The 22,269-nt window shown below is 44.9% G+C and overlaps 1 protein-coding gene across 5 annotated transcripts in view; it reads left to right on the top strand.

Annotated features, from left to right (window-relative positions):
* Ntm (neurotrimin) overlaps positions 1-22,269 on the top strand; it is a 990,153-nt gene that overhangs the window by 557,062 nt on the left and 410,822 nt on the right. For 4 of the 5 annotated variants that reach the window (XM_039082005.2, XM_039082007.2, XM_017595865.3 and 1 more), the window contains exon 2: positions 6,034-6,118. In XM_039082005.2, the coding sequence (XP_038937933.1) occupies positions 6,034-6,118 (85 nt within the window). Of the gene's footprint in view, positions 1-5,469; positions 6,119-22,269 lie in introns of those variants that run through there. The other variant, NM_017354.2, reaches the window with a different exon arrangement.

Genomic DNA, 22,269 nt, shown 5'->3' with positions numbered 1-22,269 from the left:
ACTAGTTTACATGCAAAGCCCTGTCCCCATGGTTCCATCCTAGTTCAAGACCAAGAAGATTGCCATTTCTTCCCCTTCTTCCCCACAATGCTTTTACCAAAAAGTGTGTTTTTTTGTTTTTAGAAACTCCTTACATCCTGTTTGTATTTCTTGGTAGCCAGCATGTTCTGTGTGGGCTTTCCTGACTAGAGAATTTGTTACACATTAGGACACCCCTGATTGTACTTCCCCTCCTCTTAATGAATGATTCTAGAAAGGCCAATTTGTTGCCTTGAAATCTGGACAAGCACCAGAGGTTTGCTTCTTAAGGAGAAGGTAGGTTTCAACATATTTTCCTCATCTTAGGGGAGTCCAAATCGGGGTTCACTAGAGCTTCCACCTCTGTGGATATCAGTGTGAATCATGCTGCTGAGAAACCCAAGACCACTTGACTGCTGGCAACAGGAGGGCAGGCCCGGGTTCTCTTCGTCATCTTTATCTAGTCATCAACAGCGGCCTTATATACGCTGGCTTATCTATGCATCAGGTTCAGTGGGAATACTGGATGCTCAGAGTAATCATAAGCACTTTGTGGTCTCCTCCTTAGTTGTCTGTATGGTCCCCAGATGTAGCAATAAGTCAGTATTTGAGAGTCTGCTCTCTCAGCAGTGTCCATAGCTGTGGACCAATAGAAAGAGTGTCGGAAAAGTGTCAGGAGTACTGAGTTCTTGTCCTGCTTGGCCCGTTATTAGCTTCATACCTAGTATGGCCTTCTGGGACTCATTCCTTCCTTCCTTAAAGGAGAGACATGTATCGCACATCTTCCCACATCCTTTCTGAGAAGTCCTTCTGTGATTCTCTTGGTCTGAGGTTTTACTATGATTCGAATCTTACACGAGAGACAATTTCATCCCAACCTTTCTGACTCTTGGAATGCACTCTCTGGATTCCTACCCTTTGTATTTTGGGGCTTTGATTCTGGTTCATTCAGTTGTCCTCCAAAGCTTTTGCCCTACAGCCTCTCTGCTTTGTGCATCTCTTAGACAGTTCTGTGGGCTTCAAAGCGCACAGACAGGCAGCCATGCCCCCGTCTTTTCTTCATCTCCTTCTTCTCGGATCTATTTCTGACCTCTTTTCTGTCCATGCATACATGTCTTCACGCTGCCTCCGCGCTCTTCCCACTGAAATCCTAACACACCAGAGTACAGCCCCGAAGAGCAGTGGTTTTTATTGTGATCCTGTATTCATAGAGGAGCAAAAAATAGCACACATTTTTCCCCTCAAAGCCCAGCCCTTCCCTACACCCCTGGAGGCACCTCTTTATCCAGATTTACACTGCTCTTTCTGATTAAATCTTCCAATGTCTATTTGATGTCAGGCCACTCACTAACTGCCCTGCGTTTTTCATCTTGCCTGTACTTCTGTTTGAAATCTCCACCAGGAGAGGGGGGCCTTTCCCTTTTGTAGAGAACTAGAGCTGGCCTTTCTCAAGCTGCTGTTCTTTCTCTGCTTCTTGCATGGTGAAATAGCCATGGCTCCTTAGCTCACCCTAGCTTGCTGTGGGTAGCATGAAGTAAAAAGGAAACAAAAGCCCAGTGGAGTGACCATCATCAGGATAGGACTTCATTCTGTTCAAACCCTAGTTCAATGTACAGGTGCTAGGTCAGGTAGAAACCTACCATACACTCTTATCTGATCTCTCTCTCTCTCTCTCTGTCTCTCTCTCTGTCTCTCTCTCTGTCTCTCTCTCTGTCTCTCTCTCTGTCTCTCTCTCGCACACACACACAGAGACAGAGAGAGACAGAGAGAGACAGACAGACACACACAGAGAGACAGAGACAGACAGACAGACACACACACAGAGACAGAGACAGACAGACACACACAGAGAGATAGACAGAGAGAGACAGAGACAGAGAGACAGAGAGAGACAGAGAGACAGACATACCTACATACATACAGACAGACAGACAGACACAAAGACAGACAGACAGAGAGAGACAGAGAGAGACAGAGAGACAGACATACCTACCTACAGACAGACAGACAGACACACATACACACGAGAGAGAGAGAGAGAGAGAAAGAGAGAGAGAGAGAGAGAGAGAGAGAGAGAGAGAGAGAGAGATGGTAGGGGAGCTTGAAAGGTATTGTCCTAAAGATATTTTTATAACCTGAAGCAATTACAGCTGTCAGTGTAGAGACAAGCTGTGACAAGTTGATTTATGTGTACAGTATATGTGTATGTGAGAAAGACGGGGGAGAGGGGGAGAAGAGGGGGCTGGGAGGGGAAAAGAAGGTGGAGGTGGAGCTCCTTAGGAGTCTGCTTTCCAGGAGGCAGAGAGGAAGTTGTTTCTATAAAGAACACAAATAATGAAATTGCTCTGACTGTCATCCCTTTTTCATTAACTCAGATATGCTGGGAAAAATAAAATAAATCCAGTGGTTTTTATGAAGCCAGAGACAGGATATAAGATAAGCCACTAAGTGCTGGTTATATTTAGGGATTAGGGGATGGGAAGGCAATTGACATGCGATTTTGATCTTCATCTCTTTAAAGCACTTGCATAGCAGGTTTGAATAAAGCCGATCTGCCTTGTTAATTATGGGGAGTCTCTGACCTTAGGGCCACTTTCTTGACTTTTATTTGTGAGTCGAGCAGAGGCTCTGAGTGGCTTTTCTTTGTCTTCCTGGAGTTACCTGAGCTCTGTGGTGCCTTCTGTGGACAGCCACTGGGATGCTGCAGGTCAGCACTCTTCCTCGTGGTCCGAGACAAAAATGTTTTGCTTGTCTAAGACGAAATGTATTCAGGCCGGATAGACAATGTCTCAAGGAGCCCGTGAGGATTACTTTTTCTGTCTAGCCATAATAATGAAGCAGAAACAGAAAAAAAATGTATTAATAAAGCGTCTTCCATCTTAAATGGTTTTCTAAGTATTTTTCCTGTAGAGTTAATCATGTATGTAGCTCCCTTGGGACAGCCTGTTGGTTGTCATTATCCCCATTCCTAAATGCAAAACCTAGTGCTCATTTGTACCTAGTTGGAATTAGAAGCAAGAGACTGAATTAGAATTTGTCATGAAAGGAGTCAGCCCCATTCATTCTCAGGAATGGCTCTAAAGCCCAGAAGGAGTTTGTTTCCATGGGTGTGGCATTTAGGAAGAGGGCTTGTGATGGGACCCCAGGAGGGATAGCTAGTGGATTATTAGGAATGTGCTGGATTTAAGGGAAGCGCCTTGAAGCCAGCAGCCTATTAATCAGCAGAGAGAGACTCACACTTTCCACCCGTGCTCATGAACAGATCAACGGAATGAAACAGTTTAATTTCAGATTTTCAGATTTTCCCATTGGTGAATGAGACAAAATAGGCTTGGGGGAAAAAAAAAAAAAGCCAAGCCATTTGTTGTTGTCATAAGTCAAACATGTCAGCATTTTTGGCACCGTATGTCAAAAGGTTCTCTGGGATCAAAAATAGTGGATGAGTTCCCCGAGACTTTAATATCAGAAGAAGTCACTAGAGGAGACAATAGGGAATTGGTCTAGTCATGAACTGATGTCAAGTGCTTTGCTACCTCCAGTGTAAAGCCGCTCAGTACCTGACGGCCCAGAAGTGTCCGGACAACTCTAAAGCTAGAAAAGCAAGTTTGCTCATCTTCTTTCGTGACTTTCGAGTTTGGTCAACACATTCCAAAGTCGCCCTCTACCCTCCCGTCCAGTGTAGTAGTGTGAAGGGGAGATTGTGGGAGACGTGTGTGCACATGTGGACTCTTGCACACTGTCTACATGGAAATGGCTGGTGTGACTCCATAGTGTCAATGCTTGGTGGTACCGGCACCTCTGAGGTTAATCATGGTTCTGTAGTAATGTTTTAGTATCTGGTACTGGATGGCTTTGGGGAAGCACCTTTTCCCCATTGCTATTCCATAGTTTGTTCTTTTTTTTTTTTTGGTTCATTTTTTTTTCGGAGCTGGGGACCGAACCCAGGGCCTTGCGCTTCCTAGGTAAGCGCTCTACCACTGAGCTAAATCCCCAGCGGTTTGTTCTTTTAATATAAATAATACCCCAATTGAATGCAAGGGAAAGTCTAGGGAAATAAACAAACCCAGTGTATCCTCCCCTTCCATTCCTAGTCACAATTCGGGACAGTATTGGGAGCTCAGGACTGGAAGTCCCCGAAAAGGAAGACTATTAGTGTTACCTGCACTCTTCCTACTGATCTACCCTGTTCCCTGTACAGGGACCGGGCACGGTCCGTCAGAGCTAGGGTGAAGGGAGAACTATGATGTAGGCACAGAGAAGCCAGCAGCAGACAGAGAGAAGTCTCTCTTTGGGCTTCAAAGATTTAAAGAAAGCCACGCCTCTTGGAGATGAGATCAGGTATGCCAGAGTGCGAACCCAGAACCCAGAGAATCTTCCTTATAGAGGAGGCTGTGGCTCGCACTGGCCCATGCCTGTGTACCCTTTACTCAGTTAGCATACGCAGTGTCTGGGTGGGGTTGGGGGATTGAGAAAGGCTGGGTTGAACTTGACCAACATTTTAAAGGAATTTTGCTCATTTAATCAGCCAAGATGCTTCTGGAATTTTCACATTTTTTGTTTTTTAAAAACGTGGACGATCTCCTTTTAGAATGGCTGTGTTGAGTCTGTGGGGTTTTAAGAGGGTGGGTGTAGTGCAAAGGGTGGTGTAACTTTGAATAAAAATGAGACTATTTAAAGCATCTTCCTAATGTCGTAAATGTACTCTCAACGCTGATAGAATTAATTTGGCCATTTTAAAGGTGCACATATGCATGCTTCAGGCTCTTCTTTCCCTAGTTAGTTTGTGACCCTTATTAAGATGTCTAGGGTTATTAAGACCTCACAGTAACTTTGTCTTCTTAATTGCGAAGAGCTAGCTCTTCAAATACGGAAATGGTTAAACTGGTGGCCAGAGGTGGTACACCGCCCTGCCCCGGCCTGGCGCGGCGGGGGTTAAGGTGGGCGCCCGCGCCCCGCACCCGCCGGGATGAGCGCACAGTCCGTGCCGCCCGCCAGCCCGATCGCTTGGAGTCGGCACCGAGAGAAAGTGGCGGTCAGGGATGGAGCTGCTGCCATGACAACCCCGGCGGTCGGGGCCCGCGCGCGTCGGGGCTGCTCCCGGGAGGAAGGCAGCGCGGAGGCCGGGGGCGGCCGCTGAGCTTGGCGTCCGTGGCTCCGGTGCTGACTGCGCTTCACCTTCTGCAGCGAGCCAGAGAGCGGGTTGGGACCGCTGCGGTCCGCCCCTGCCGCGCCGCTCCAGCCTCGCTGCTGCGCTGCAGAGACAGCCCAAGCTGCGGCGCGAATCTGGGCTCTGAGGAAGTTGACCGTGGCTCTGCGGCAGGATTCCCGAGTCCGGATTGCACGAAGCCGGCTTAGCAGGCGCCTCCTCGCACCATCCGTGCCGCCTTTTGCGTGCTCTACTTTCCATCTGCTATTGTTCCAGATTGTTTCTGGCGGCGAGCCTTGCTCTGAAACTTAAGAAAGTGCTGGATTTCCCGTTGTTCGATTGAGGAACCGTAGACCACATCTGGGTAGCTGGATTCAGCCCAGCCACAGCCCCGTTGGATACCAAAGTGCTTACTCCTGTCCAAAGTGCCATGCCTGAACTGCTACGGGGAAGAGGCAGCTTCTGAGACCCGCACCTGTGCGCCTGCTTGCCTGCCTTGCGCTTCTCTCTCCTGGCCACCTTCCAGGCCACAGGCAGCACGGAGAAAGTCCGCCTCGGATGTGTGTGGAAACTGGTTCTCAGAGGCTGCGAGCTGAGGCTGGATTTAGGGGAGGAATATTAGACTTGGAGGAGTCTGCGCGCTTTTCTCCTCCCAGTGCATCGCGCGGTCGCCGCTAGTTCATCGCTGGGTCCCCGCGCTCACTCCCCACCCCACCCACTTCCTGTGCTCGCCCGGGGGGCGTGTGCGTGCCACTACCGGAGTTCTGGGAAGTTGTGGCTGTCGAGAATGGGGGTCTGTGGGTACCTGTTCCTGCCCTGGAAGTGCCTCGTGGTCGTGTCTCTCAGGCTGCTGTTCCTTGTACCCACAGGAGTGCCGGTGCGTAGCGGAGATGCCACCTTTCCCAAAGCTATGGACAACGTGACGGTCAGGCAGGGGGAGAGCGCCACCCTCAGGTAGGGAACTGCCACTCTACAAAAGGATGATTTGTTTGGGCTGGGGCAAAGGGGCAGGGGTGCCGGTGTGTGCTCTGGAGCAAGCCAGGGCTAGTGGAGAGATCACTAGCTCGCTGCGCCACACAATTCCTGGATGAGCTAACTGCTCTACCGAGGAATGTGGCAATCACAGGGCAACGCTATGGGAGAGCTGTGTTTTCCAAACCTGGCTTCTTTGACCCAGGGGTTTGTTAAGGGCGAGGGATAGCTGCTTTATTTTGAAGGCAGATCCTGGTACTGCCTGTTCCTGACCCTGACAGCTATGGTGACTTGGGGCTTGGCTGAGAAGCAGCATGGATGATCTCCCCACTGAAGTTAATGAGTCCCAAAGCAGGAATCTGGCTTGGTGTGGATGCCCTCGCGCTCTACCCATGCCACTGAGAGTTGCCACAGGGGCTGGACTCGGCAAAAACCTCCTTTCCCGAGTCTGGTTTTCACCAGCGTTATCCTGGGTTGTCTGGGTTCCATGAGATGGTGGGTAGAGGCAGTTGTATTTTCCTGTCTGATTGTGGCTTTCGGACACTGGTGCTATGGACTCTTATTTGTCTTTGGAAAATGCATTCTACATGAGTGGATTATGTTCTGTTTGTTATTGCTCACCATTGCAGTATGAACAAAACTTGACACTCAACAAACCCTGAGCTTTAGTGTTGTGTTGGATCAGGAATGGTTTCTGTGGTTGAGGATTGCAAGCTCTGGGAAGGAGGAGGAGGAGGAGGAGAAGAATCTTAGCTATATTTTGTGCTAAGTGGGGCAAGACGGTCTCCCTTGCGATAATGCTATCGAAGCACTGACTCCATTTCCAGTTGATAAAACCACACCACTCACAGGAGGGCTACACACTGAATGATTGTAAGGGGAAATTTTCATCTCTGGAATTTTTAAGAAAGCAAGCAACCTCTGTGCCCCTCTTTGACCCAATGTGTCCTCTTTAATAAAGTTTTAAAAGCTGGTCAACCAAACGGTCTGCAGGCAACAGGATACTATTTTCATCCTCTAGCATGGAGATTCTTGGGAAATGAACCTTGGCTATGGTGACAAATGTCCTGGTTCATCAGCGCTGAGATTGGGGTGCCTGTGGGCTGTGCACAGGGTTCCCATAGGACAGACGATCTTGGGGAGTGAGTGCTGCCATCACAGAGTTGAGTCGTGAGGACATTTTCAAAAATACACGTGATTTAAAGAAACCATGCAAGGGGCCGCAAACACCCCAAAATCTTTTGTCTTTGAGGACCTAACTGTTATGACTCCTGGTTACTTACTGTTGTAACACGCATGAACTTTGTAGGGACTACTTTAGATCAAGGTGAACTATCTAGTTTTAAATATGCATTGATTTCAGACTACTTCAAAACAAAAACAAACCTCTAAACAGTATAGTCAAGAAAACTTGGTGATCTGTAGATGACCCTTCTGCCTCTCACCCTTGGCTACAGGGAGCATACCTCCACGGACAAAATAGAGACACTATCTATGGGGGATTATTTTAGATACATATAGACACTCCTCCACACACACAAAACAGTCAAAAGAGAGAAAAGAAGGTGGCCAGTGACCGAGAGATTTGAAGCTATACATAGGCAATTGGCCTCCACAGTGACTCTCACTTTCTAAGGGAAGCGAGAGGATTGGTGTGACCAAGATGTCATCCCAGGAAAGCAGTATCCAGGAGGATGTGTCCTTGCCAGAGTGGCTGCATCCAGGAGGTGCCAGGGCCCTGGACTTCTTTCTGACAGGACATGATTGTGTGTTGACTGAGTTCCTCTTCCCTTTCACCCTCACCTAGTCTCTTCCAGACACCAGCATTGTTCGTTTGCGTTTTCGCATAGGCACTCCACACAGCGGTCTTGTTTGAGCACACATGGCACTATGAGGATATGGGTGAGGCTGTTTCCCTAGGCCTCAGGATAGTCACAGCCCAAGCTTTCAGAAATGGTCCAACTAGTCCCCTTGCTATGCTGTGTCAGCCCCACAGGACCGAATATCTTTGTGACATTCAGGAGGGTGGACCTCTCAATGGATGGAACTCTAAAATGTAGGGATTAGATGAACCAGGATCTCCTTTCCAATCAACAAGTAGGGGGGGTTCAAGCCCTCTGCTCACAGGGAAGGCCACCCTGCAGCAAGACTGCAGTTCCCCTTATGACCAGCAGAGGGCTTTCTGCTCTGGTTACTTTTTACTCTGCTTTGTTCTCACCAGAATCATCCTGGAGGTCTTTTGTAGTCCCTAAAGAGAATAAATGTCTCAGCAACAGATTGTACTTTGAAGAAACTTTAAGAGTTTATCCAATTATCTCTAGTGATCTTTCTGGAAGTACTGAGATACAACGGTATTGGCAATCCGTACAGAGTGGCAGGTTTTTATAATTTCTCGCTCTTTCTATGCTCCCCTTGATGGCTCTGTGTGCCCGTGTTTTATGAACGTTGAGGTCACATGACACCGAATTTTTTTTAAAAACTAAATATTCCAGTATTGATGAGAAGTCATCATGCATTCGGGAATACTAAAGTGTTTTATATAATATCCCATCATTCAAGGATGCGAACACTGCAGGTGGATTCTAACAATATTCATTATGTACTTGCTATCATCACATTTTACAGGTGAGAAAACTGAGGCATTGGCACGAGTTAGCCTCACTTGGGTCTGGGGACATGACTTCACTGATAGTGCTTGCTTACCTCATACGGATCCCTGATCGGGTCCCTAGTATAACCCTCCTCTCACAGGAAAAAAAAAAAAGTCTTACTTGATTTAAGTGGAATAGCCAGGAAATTTTGAAGTGGAACTAGCAGAATGATGATCATAATACGTTGAGTAGTATTATCACTTATTGGCCAGCCACTGTATGGTACTATGAACTAAATGCGCATAGTACCAGTTAATCCCCCCTACTCTCTGAAACTCATTAAATTATCTCTCGTTTCACAGATGTAGGAGTTGAGACCCAAAGAACTCCATTTATCTGAACTTGGAGCAGTAGCAAGCAACAGAACTAGACCACATACGTTGATATTGCCCAAGACTTATCAAGGCCCAATGAACTCTGTGTCTTCCTACTTCCCCAGTGGGGTTTAATATCTGCCGTCATTTCCTTTTTTGTACTGCTGTGTAACTGTCTTTCTAAGTTGGCTGAGTGTATATTATGGGAGAGCAAAGATCACACCTTTTAATGCCATGAGCTCCCTAGGAGTTTACTAAGCAGAAGAATGAAGACCAAACAAAAGTACCCTTCACACCTCACCATATTTTCCTGACTTTATTTTATATGTTAACAAAGATTTATTGTGTGGTGCAGATCCAGGAGATGGAGTGAGAAAGGAGGCCAGGGTGCGCTCACCAACGCCAATCAGTGAACAAGATATTCGAGATGAATACTTGGGGCTAGGAGGACCACAAGGGAGACTCTGAGCAGAGCGCCCCCTGGTGGACGGAGGCTTCCAGTGGTTAGGACTGTATTAAAAAGCACAGACACTAATAAGCAGCTCAGAACTTGAGATGGCGGGCTAGTCAAGCCCAAGTATAAACCACGAAACATCAGAATGTCACTCAATGATTCTGCCCAGTGAGGAACCTTCCACCAATAAAACAGTTACTACAAAAGTGAATTATTTCCCGGGTGTGGGAGCAAGTCAGAGGCTCTGCTTCCTGTCTTGTGTCTAGACTGTAGTGGCTGAGCCATCGTATTTTTCTTGAATAAGAATAGAAAGTCTGACTTAATGTACAAGATCAAGGCTGAGTTTTGGTATGGCAGCACCATAAGGTAACACAGAAGATCGTGGTAGATTCAGAGATTCTCCTTCCGGATGTAGGAAACGGGGTTCTTTGTGGGTCTCTGTTAGTCTCTGCAGATATATTGAGGGCCCTGGAAGGCAGAACTGTCTTATTCGGGTCTTTATCCCAGCGTTAAGCACATAGCTTTGCCCAAGGGTCTTGCTTTGGTTGTCCCTACTATGCTATCTAGATTGCTCCATCCGCAGTTATTTCCGATTTTGGCCCAAATTCAAATGAAGCCCCTCCCCCGCCTTAGTGTCTTAACATTGACTCATCAGAGTGGGAGCTTGCTTCTGGGCACTCATCTGTGTCTGAAGTCATTGCATTCTTTGGTTACCTTTCCTCACCCGGACAGTGAGTTCCTTGAGGCTAGGCACACCCTCTGGCTTATTCAGTTTACTGGCACTCACCAGTGTCTGTTCTATGGGAAGTGGTCAATATGTTACTTGTATGAATGAGTGAAGTAGAAATGTGTGTCTGAGGTCACTCCCTTTTCCCCTCTCCTCTCTCTCTCTCTACCTTGTGTTTCTTGGCCTGGGGTGTCCTTGGTGTATCCTTACAGTTGGTCTGGTCACGTGTGATGTGGGGTAGTTCCTGAGGAGTTGCTGGTGTGCTGGTTCCAAACACACACCATCTGTTGAGCTGAGGTCTCCCCGAGCTGCACACAGATGGACTGCGTTGGGCGTTCGTTCCTTATTTGAGATGTGCGCTATGACATGTGCTTCCCACTCCGGCAGGTCACTTTTCTACCCAGTCTTTCAGTCTTTGGGGACATGTCCCTGATGATGTGCCAGGTGTACCTCAGAGAAAGTAACCTCCTTAAGATGAAGAGGACAGAGAAACATCCCTTTCCCGTCATCTCGCTTTAGAGTCCCTTGGCAGCAATTGTCTCACGGTGGGACTATTGATCCTGCTTATGGGTTTCCTCCTTCCGAATAGCAATGCCGTGCAGGAAGCATGTCCTGGTCTTTGTCTTTGCCTCCTCTCAGGGATGCTGACTGTGCTCCCTTCAGGAGCAGCTCAGGCATCCAGCCTGTCTTCCATGGCTCCAAGGCACAAGGGCAAATGGGCCCTCACATGGAGGTTTCTAGAACTATGCCAAGCCCACAGAGGAGCCAGAAACCAAAATGGGAAACACGGAAACTCAACCAACCATGGGACAGAAGGAGGGAGAATGTGCTGGTTTTTTACTAGAACCAAAAACTGGGTACAGACGGACAACCCAGTTTGATGGTATCATTTCCCTTTCCCGGAAGTTCTCTGTAGAAATGGTTATTCTTTCTGCTGTCAAGGGCTAACAGCATTTTGAAGTGTGAAAGGATTACAGAGACCATGACGGTCAGCCACATGGGTTTAAGTGTAATGAAGGTGACGACAATCAGTCTTGCTCCAGGAAGAGAAAGATACATTCCTGCCCTTGGGGTCACCGGGCTATATGTGTCTAAAGGGAGGTGGCTTTGCCCAGTAAGTACCAAACTATTCTGAAGACCTACTGGGTGTGCTTCTGATACAATTAATTAATGGACTCACTATGCTCTCAGCTCTCAACTCTGCTCTCTTCGGACCAAAGCACGTGTTGTTATATGACAGTTCCAACTCTGTGGGACAAGCCTTTCCCCCCTGTGCTAAGCCTTGGGGTTGAGTGCTTTCTCAGTGGAATCAGGAAGGTGATGCAGTTGCCATTGTGATACAGACCAGGAAACAAAAGGGAGGCTCTCCCTCAGATCACAAGATCAGATAATAGGCACCTGGGCCTAGCTTTTAGACCCCTTCTCTTTAGGCCAGGGAGCTGGACTCATTTTGTGCCTCTCACCTCCTTTCCCAAGTCCCTCTGTTCCACGAATGTAGTAAATTTGCTCGCTCTTCCTTGTGTAACAAGGACTTCCTTTTTTGATGAGCTTCGACGGTCAGACCTGGGCATAAGGATGGCTTATGTGGTTTGTGACATGGACACACAGAGAGCCAGTCTGCCTCCCTGGGACCCTGGGGCTGAATTGTTTTTTTTTTCAGAGGAAGCATTATTTCAGGTTCTACCATTGACCCTTTGCTTCAGATGTCAGCAGTCCTGGGCTTTTCACCGACAGGTCACAATTTCTCAAACGTCTCCAGGTGTATTCCCAGAGTGGAACACTAAACAGTTCGAGACAGAAACAGTTCTATAAGGAAGCTGCAGTCCAGTGCATCCGGATGCCAGGTGTTTGAGATCCAGTGAGCAGGGTCAGGGTCAATCTCTGGGCAGGGCCTGGGACTCTCTAGCTTGCTTTTCTTCCTTTCTTCCTTCCTTCCTTCCTTCCTTTCTTTCTTTCTTTCTTTCTTTCTTTCTTTCTTTCTTTCTTTCTTTCTCTCTCTCTCTCCCTCTCTCTCTCTCTCTTTCTCCCTCTCTCTCTCTCCCTCTCTCTCTCTCCCTCCCTCTCTCTCTCTCTCTCTCCCTCCCTCCCTCCCTCCCTCCCTCTCTCCCTCCCTCCCTTCCTCTCTTCCTTCCTTCCTTTCTTTCTTTCTCTCTCTCTCTCTCTCTCTCCCTCCCTCCCTCCCTCCCTCCCTCCCTTCCTCCCTTCCTTCCTTCCTTTTTTCTTTTTGGTTTAGATGATGGAATATGACCGTTCATATCTATGAAAAGCACAAAACTAAATACTATTGATTTGTACCCGTTCTTTAGGGCTGAACATTTCACTAAAATCACTTCCTTTCCCAAGGAACAGGAAAGCTGGTGATTTCTATTGCAATTAGCAACAAGTAAAGATAATAGATATTGTTATCAATACTGTATGTATCCGTATGGGTACAGAAAGTGCTTGCAGTTGATGGAAAAAAAAACCTGTTTTTCGAACATGAAAAATGTACTAGTTTTAGGATTCTCGTTCCAATTTCCTGTGTGAGCAAAGGAGACAAAATAGACATTTAGCTGAATGACAGCTGGTGGAGACAAAGGTCTCTGACACAGACTTCCAACCAACTTATATTCCAGCAGGCGTGTACTAGGGCAGAGTGGTGCACTAGAGGGGACAAGAGATGGAGTCAGGAGCCTAAGCAGTGATATCTTCTCAGTGTGTTTTTCAGACAAAAAATTAGTTTCTTTGTTTGAAGAGAACAGTTGCTACCTATTCCAAGACATGTTGGGTGAGAATCAAGTAGTGCACACAACTTAATACATAATGATCTTTTCATATGCTATGAGTATCCATATATATATATATATATAAATTTTGTATATGCATATAGATGTATATAATAACACTTTTGCATTCTTTTCTCATTGTAAACTGTCGTAGCTCAGATATTCATGTCAATACACTTGGATAGATTTCTGGTATTTGCTTTGGAAGGATTATAAAATTTTTTTTGCTTTGTCTATGCATATTCATCTGTAATTGTGTGTGTGAGTGTGTGTGTTTGTGTGTATGTGTGTGTGTACACATATGGGGGTTGTGTATGTAGGAGTGGTGTGCATGCTTTGATCTATGAGTCTTCTTACGTTCCAATCATTTCGTGAGATATTTTATCTTTGAAAGGAAGTGAGAATAAAGGTAGTCCTTCATTTTTCCTAACAAGATCGTTGCATGGCAAGTTGTGACAGTTCATGGCTCCGAAGATGAATTTTCCACCAGATAAAGCTGTCGGGAATGTTTCATAAAGTAGGTTATCAGAGATTCATGGATAGATTGGGGCAGGGCGGACCTCTGCCCTTGGAGAGTTGGTCCTTCTGTCATAATATAAAGCAGTCAGGTGGCGAGATGGGGTAGGATGCCCTGCAGCTTTGGGCACGTCCATCTTCAATGTTGTCAGGGGTTCTTTTGTTGGCCAAAGACACCTTCTTGTCAGGGGAAGGCAGACCCAGAACTTACACGATGAAAACAGAGACGGAGACCTGCGTTTGTTTGTTCATTTTCTTTTGGGTGGAGGAAAATCTGGGACGAGATTAGCACTTCTGGCATTTAAAACCAATTTTGGAATTCACCAGTGGAATAAAGAAAGTCATTTCTGCTGAAGCCGCTGGGGATGAGTGTAAATTTGTTTAACTGTAGTGAGGTACTGGGGTTTCCATCTTTTACGATTTGTTTGTCAAAAAAATCATTCGTTCACGTGACTGAGTTGTTTGGGTTTGTTTTGGATTGTTTGGCCAATTTTCTGTCTTGTCAGCGTGAAATCTTTTGGCGTGGAAAGCTTTTGGGGTGAGCTTTGTCTTGTAAAAATGAACATATGAATTAATCTTAGAACTTGATGATGGATTTAAAAAAAATAATAGAATTTTTAATGAAACCAGCATCAACCAACAGATTGATAGAAAATCATCAAACTGAAATCAACCTTCAGACAAAGCTTTGGTGGCCCCGTGGAGGCGAAGGAAGAAGTGTTTGTAGGAAAGTAATTTCATATCTTCTCTGGATTTTAGACAGACCATAATGTAACGGATGAATGGAAAAATGCTCTCACACCCAGAAACACCATCTTTTCACAAATTTACCCATCAGGAGAGATCAATCTAAAACAATTTTAGCCCGCCAGAACTTAATAGCGAAAGAGGAAACATATGCAAATTATTTTTAATTGAATGCTGTTGTTACATGACCACTGCAAGGAGCAGTACTCTGGGACTGTAAAAAGATTTACACCTTGTTTCCCCACGACACAAACTAGCAAATGAAATGAATGCATGAACTCCTAACTTTATGATCTTATTTGGAAGTAGAGTTAAACATTCTTTATCCAAAATGCTCACGACTTATGTTTAAAGATTTGGAATTTTAAAAATGTGTTTGTTTTGAATTTTTCCAGTTGCATGAAGAAATATCTTGTGGCTGAGGCATCACTAGCCTGTCCATAAGAATTTTTTTATGCTTAGTTTGTGCCCTGTGTATATAGGCTGATGTAAATTTTATATACTATTTTAACTAATTTTGTGGATGACACTATTTTCACAGTGCGGAATTTTCTTATGTGGGTGCATAAGGATTTGGATTTTGAGGGGTTCTTTCAACTTTTGGATTAAGGGATTCTTAACCTGAAATCAATTAAGATGAACTTCTACTGTGGTCAAGTGGTTCCCCTGTGCCAACATCACTAGCGCATTCACGAAATGATAACACAGAGATCACCCAGGGACACCCAGGGAGAATGTCATGTGCTAGGGAGGACAGTCATTGCAGTGATGTCTTTGGAAGACAGGGGAAGCTGCAGAGTTAGCAAACAGCCACAAGTGGGAGGAGACCAGGTAGAATCTTGCATGTGAGTTTGCAAGAGAATGTAGCATTGTCACTCCCAGGAGGTCCGGCTTCCAACTTCCAAAAGTGTGAGACTACAGTTTTTAGTGAATGAGGCTGTTTGGCTTGTTTCTATTATGACGGCCCTAAGCATTGTGAAGAAAGGCTTTTGTTAGGTAATGTCAACTTTATACGAAGAACTCGAGAAAAGTCTGCTTAGACCATGCTGTCTTCCATCATGGCATGAACCATAGTGGGCTATAGAACTGGTATCAAAGGTCATGGTGCCGTGGGAATGACTGTGACCAGGAATAGTGCTAGCCCCTCCCACTATAATTGCCAGAGAGGCTGACGAGGCTAGAAACATAGTGGGTTCCTTCTTTCTCTTAAAAGACCATCAGAATGAACTCATTTCTGTTTTCTGTTATATTATGATAAAATCTCCCAACTATGAGCCAGCCATTTGTCACCTCCAAATCTTTACCATGATAGGCTTCTCTATCTAAATATTAGAGTCAGTTACATATCTGTTTCTAATCCCACAAACCTCTCTACTTTGTGGGCTTCATGTTCTGCCACAGCAAAATCTCCCACTCCAGTATTTTCTTTGATATTCTTTTCATTTCTCCCTTTTGGGTGGGAACTAGGAATGCTGGGTTATTTCCGACCCTTGAGCCATCTCAACCAATATTGACTACTTGTCCTCCCATGTCCTGTTTACCATGTGACCCGAAAGGTGAATCGATGCTTCTTTCTCATCCCATATTTTGCTATGGCGACAAAACAGATACAATAAGACCATATTGGCCAAAACTCTTCCTGCTACAGCCAACCACCCTCCATCCCGACCATGACCCTCCCCTCTAAACTACGGTGTCCCACTCTGAGCCAACCTACCCTCTGTTAAGTACCATTTAGACTCTAGGCCCCTCATGCTCTTGACCAGCCCTACTCTACTCACTCCCAACTTTCACTACGTGCTGGCCTCTCTGTCCTCAGCCCCAGTCGCAGGAACTGTCCACACGTGACAGCCCATTTGTCATCCAGGTGCTCAGACAAGAAACCTAGCAGCTATTTTAGTTTTCTTCCCGTCTGATGCAGTGCTTAACCCATTTGCAAACTTTTAAGAGATTTACCCAATCAGATCACATTTTACCATCCGAATTAACCTCCAGGTCAGCATCCATGCTCCTAGAGTATTTGGTCACATTGCCTCTAATAATTTTTAAGACATTATATATATATATATATATGTGTGTGTGTGTGTGTGTGTGTGTGTGTGTGCGCATGCGCTTTACATATATGCATGCATATATATTGCATGCGTGCAGTACCTGAGGAAGCCAGAAAAGGTCATTGGTTCCTTTGGAGCTGGAGTTACAGACAGTTGTGAGCAGTCCTGTTGGTACTGGGAACCCAACCTGGGTCCTTTGGAAGAGTAGCCAATGATCTTATCCACTGAATCATATCTCCAGGTCCTACCTGCTTGCATTTTGAAAGAGTACCTTCCCAGTTAGAAATGTTGCTCATCATTTAAGATCAAAAATTATGTCGCTTGACTATGTTCAAAACTCTGCTTTGGCTCAGTTATCCTTAGAATGAAATGCAAAGATGAAAAGAGCAGTGTGACCACCTGGAGCCCATCATTGCTGCCTCCCCAGGGCAGCAGTGCACCCAGCTTCCCTTGTTCAGGAACCTGCCAAGTGTACTCTCTCTGCCAGGATCTGCTGTAAAAGCATGTGGCCCAGCCTTCATCAAATCCATATGTCCTTTTCAGTGTCACACCCTTCAGGCCATGCTGTTTGAAATAGCTATTCCCAGATCCCCACCATGCCATTCCCTTACCTAACTGTAATTTTCCTCATAGCCCTAGCACGTAGAAAGACCTGTTATTTATTTATCTGTTACTTATTTATTGTCTCTTCTCCTAAAATGTAAGATCCACCAGGCCACCGAGTTTATTACTCTCATTCATAGTGACTGAATTACTGCCAAGACACGCAATATATTAAAGGATATTCGTAGAGTGAATGAAACATTTATTAGAAATAATAGTAGGCTATTAACAGTGAAAATTTTGTTTATCTTTGGCTAGGAAGAGGAAAGTTTGTACTGGCATGGGCTCAGGTGTTATTAAACTGTGCAAATACGGGCGGGGTGCTGCGGCTCTTGGGTTTACTTCTAGGTCAGAGCTTGGAGTGTGATGTTGAGGAAGAAATTTCCTGGGCAGTGGGCAGTGTGACACACTTCATAAAGTCGGGATGTGTGGAATCTAAAGGGCCTTTAAATATCCACTTTTACAAGGGGTTTTATAGAAAATCTAATAAACACTAGGAAATAAGGATTATTTCCTAGCTCGAGGCACACAAACCTGGAAGGAAGATAAGTGAGTGGCAGGCAGAAGGAAGGCAAACTGAGAGCCTGGAATTTAATATAATAGTCAGTGTCCATAACTCTAGTTTCACTCTGTTTTCTTAAGTGACGTCTGCCTCTGGGCTGTAGAAGACAATGCAGGGGCTAGACACAAAACCATTCCCAGATTCAAATCCCAGCTCAGCCTCCCAGATATGTGATCCCTTGGATATTGACTCACTGAGCTGTGACTCCGTTTACAATCTTTTAAGGGGCCTACTGATAGGCTCCTATCAGCATTAAGTAATCAGTACTGTGTGACATGCTCAGTGCCATACCTGGAACTCCATAGATGGCCAATACTATTGATACAGCTGAGAGTAGTTCCCAGCATGAACTGTCTCTGGATAGATCAATATGCTTGCCCAACATACCTCTTCAAAAGTCAGAGAACACAAAGGATGGGGCAGGATCAGACTCTAGCACATTCTACAGATATATGTTATCTTGGTGGTGTGATTGCTTCTGGAAAAATCTACGTGAGATTCATCATTTTGGAACTGATTGGTGGCTGATGGACAAAGATACCTGGGTTTTGGATGGACTTTGGCTCTGTCACAACTTACCATGAGAAGTGACTAAGAGAATCACCTGTCCTAGACCTCAACTCCCTTCTGGAATAGCAAAGCAGTTCACTGCTTTGCTTTAAATTAAAAACAAAGACTTCTAGTGTTTAAAGCATTCAGATTGTTTATTCTTCTCCATTGACACAGTTCATGATTGTGTTTCCAGGTCTTTCTTAGGATCACTGAATGACAGTTCTCCCCAAAGGAATGTAAGAAATATCTATGAGTGGATTGGCCATCAGACCCTCCCCTGCGAAATACATTGCACTCTTTTTCCTGATGCCATCTGGCTGCTGATGCCCAAAATTACCTTGGAAACTGCATCCTCAGTGGCAGATGCTCCACCAGACAGGTCTCTGAACAACTGCACAGAGCAGGGTTCCTTCCCCACCCTACCAGCTGACCCAGAACCTCATTTGATTACCACACAAGGGAAAGATAAGCTTCTGTTCAAATCTGAGCTATCGAGTTTATTTGTTGGCCTAACTATCGTTATCTAACTCGATACTCAATTGTTACTATGTAATCCATATTTTTTGTTTTAATGGTATGGATATATACATGTAGTTTTATTTCAAGCTTATGCACTCACTAATTTTTTTCCAGCAAACCTTTTTGTGATTTTTTTAAATGTGTCTGAAAGCCAGACCCATGGCCTTTTCAAACTGAAGCCTCAAATGTTTGACTTTCAATTCCTTGACTCTTTACATCTCTGAACCAAGTAAAATGTCTTGTTTTATCTGAAAGTCTGCAAAAACCAGTGAGAAAGAAAAGTTTTTACCTTGAAGTAAATTAACACATATTCATGATGGCTATAACTGAGACATTGCAATTAGTGAAAAATGCCTCTTGGAGGACAAATGGCTCATTAGTGGCCAGAGTTTCTTATTTAGAATAACCCTTTGTGCTGAAGGAATTCTAGCTCGTGGTGTTTTCACTGACACCCCTCAAAGAGTCTGATGGCTGGTTTGTAGGCTTGTTTTAAAAACATCCACCAGGAAAAAAAAAGGGCAGAACCACTGACAAGAGGTAGACTGTTGAAGAGAATTGTGGTATTTGGTTTGGGCTACTCACATGGGAATCTGTGTAGAGAAGAAAGGAAATGTGGGTGAGGTGAGGGCATAAGGTTTGATCGTGGTGGGAGGGCATAAGGGGAGGTCATAGTGACCGGGCATATGCCACGGTCATGGTAAGAGAGCATACAAAGAGAAGAGGAAATGCGGAAACCGCTGCTCAATAGCCCATCTTATTTCAGTATTTGAAGGTCCAGTTTCTGTATCTCTATCTCATTAGGGTATGCAGCAGCTCCCTGCTTACAGTATAGGATTGAAGAATGCTTCCAGGTACCTCCACCAGCAGCTGTGACCCCAATGGTTTGACCCGTTCTGTGACTGTATGAGATATCAGAGCAAGTCTTAGTGACAAGAAAGATCAGGACTGTAGCTGTGTGCATTAAAAAAGTGCACCTTTTCCCAGTGAGCATCAGGCTTAGAACAATGTAGAATAGATGTCCTTCTTACAGCTGATGACGTCACTCACTTGAGTGCGTGGCAAAAGGGTACCCTCCCTGCAATGATCCCCCAAGTGACTCATATGGACTTGGAGCATGTACAACTCTACTTATCAGGGGCCAGATCTTAGTAAACAAGTAAACAAATACATCATGTCATGTAAAGAAGTAACAGGAATTAAGATATCAGTAGATGTACAGAGTACCTGGTATGGATACAGGGGCCAGGACTTGTAGCTGGGGGGAATTATACACAGAGGGTGCAGGCCCTGAACAGACAAGCATGCTAGCCTGAGAGACTCGGGAAAAGGAATGGCTTACAAAAGCAACAAGCTTAAGCAGGGACGGTAATCAAAGAGGCTGCAGTTAGACAGGAGCCAGAGGTACCAGGCTGGGGCTACTAGCATTGGCTTTGAGTCCTAGCTACTCATTAGGGAGAGGCAGGAGGATCGCATGTCACTGCTGAGAAGAAAGAATTTTCAATGTTTCCACTATAAAGAGATGATAGACGAGGTCATAGATATGTTAATTCTGATTTGAAGTCATACAATCTATTCACGTAGTCATTATGACATGGCTCCTTATTTACAAATATAATTTATATGTTGTTATCTGTCAGTTAAGATAAATTTAGTCTTAAAAAGAAAGGTTTGGAGGTCTTGTGTACATGTTAAAATAAAACTAATATCCCATAGAAACCCAGGAGCATGAAAAAAAGGGCTGGGTTTTTAAAAGACAATTAAATGTCAATGTCAGATAGACAGACAGCCCCACCCTTGTGTCATTTCTACCATGCGTCATAGCCACCCTGAAGATGTGGCCTGGCTGTGACAGCAGTGCTCTGCAGCAGGCTGTATCTGAGTACACCCCACGCCATCTCTAGCCATGGGGGTCTACTTAGTGTCTTCTATTGAAATGTCATTCATGGCTGTCTGGTGCCTTTCTTTTCTGACACTGCACATGAACCTTATAAGCACTTATGCTATGCACAATATTCAGTTTGCCATTCCATGTACATGACATTGTAAAAATTAAGCTGGCATTTTATGACTCTGGGTAAAAACACCTGTATGCTTAAGCAGGTGTACTCTTGGAGTTAATGGACTCATAGGAATCTGAGGTGGATTAGATCTGGTGAGCTGTTCAGAAGAATTATTTACCATATATTTTTTTATATCTATTCTGTAATCAAACCTACAAATAGTGTATGGTGAGATGTGAGCACTGTACCCTTAAAGTATTTGCAACAACTTTATTAAGTCTTCAGAATAGGGATTTCCTGCCCTTGGGGTTACTGTTAGTATTAAAAGGTAGCCTATCCACTAGTTAAAATGAGATTGGGCTCCAAGGTCCACACAAGGAGGCTGGGCTGACCAAAATGCAGATGCCGAGAGTCACCAGCTCCAAACAGTTCCTCTTACACATAAGATGTCATGATCCTTGTGTCTGGTACACTTTGTATTGTCACTCTGGTTCACACTCTCCCTGAGTGCACAGATTACAACAACCCTTTGAGTTTTCGCGTCTCACAATTCTGGTTTCTCCATTAACTGAAAGGAAAAAGAGATGGGAAGCAGGGGTAGTCAACAGCATGAGGAAGGGCAGGGCTTCTAGACACCGTGATGGAGATGTGGAATCACGGGTGCTCAGGGTCAGCAGACATTGTTTCACATGCACCAGGCTTCAAGGAGCCAAGTGTCTACCTTGTCAATAGCGCAGTTAGTTACAATGCACAAGTGTTTATCCAGACAGAGATACACAACTCTTATTAACCTGGTAGTCAAGGATATATTCCACAGTGGAAAATGGGCCGCAATGTTGGCACGAATTTAACTTGGGACTTAAATTGAGCTGTGAAATGATTAGACTAATCCTTTCATGGCTTTATATTCTTATCTGGGGAACTGTACTAAATAATACAATAGCCTCTCCTTATCTGCAGTCTCAGTTACCCACCGTCTACCACATTCGCAAGTATTAAGTGGAAAATCCAGATACAGAGGACTTACCAACTTCAACTTGTAGACTTCTGGAGAGTGTGATGAAACCCTCCCCCAACCACTCCACTCCATCCAGGATGGGAATTGTCCCTTGTCCCACTCCCCCATAGTATGAATTCCCTGCTCGTTAGGTATAGTCTGGATTAACAAATGGACCATTGCTGCATTACATTCCTGGGCTGAGGTAACCCCATGTCTCTCAATAGCAACCTTAAAGGACAAAGTTAGTGGTGCTGACAGTTTGGATACACTAAAGCTAAGCCATTATATATTTCCTTTAAGTATTGTTGCCATAGGAAGAAGCCATGAGTAGAGTCAAATAAGATCTCTTGAGGGAGAAAGTGGTTACATTTATATAACGCTTTATTATAGTATAGTGTCATAAGCATTATAGGTAGCTATTAGCTTTTTTTTATTCCTCCTTTGAGCCTAAATTATCAGTAAATCCTTGCTACCTATGCACATTCCTAGGAAAACATGGTGTGTGTGAAGTTCTAGTCTCCTGTTGGGAGCCATGGGACAGATTCCACGAGCAGAGATGGGACTGTGGTATATTAATACTTACCTGGTAGAGTTGTTGTGAGACTGATGATAGCAATAACATCAACCAAAACAAAATCGGCTGCGGCAGCATTTAATGAGAACCTATCA

The sequence above is a fragment of the Rattus norvegicus genome, chromosome 8 (genome assembly GCF_036323735.1).
Source record: "Rattus norvegicus strain BN/NHsdMcwi chromosome 8, GRCr8, whole genome shotgun sequence".
Classification (NCBI taxonomy): domain Eukaryota; kingdom Metazoa; phylum Chordata; class Mammalia; order Rodentia; family Muridae; genus Rattus; species Rattus norvegicus.
The sequence above is the reverse complement of the archived record's forward strand: the minus strand, read 5'-3'. Positions and strand labels throughout refer to the sequence as shown.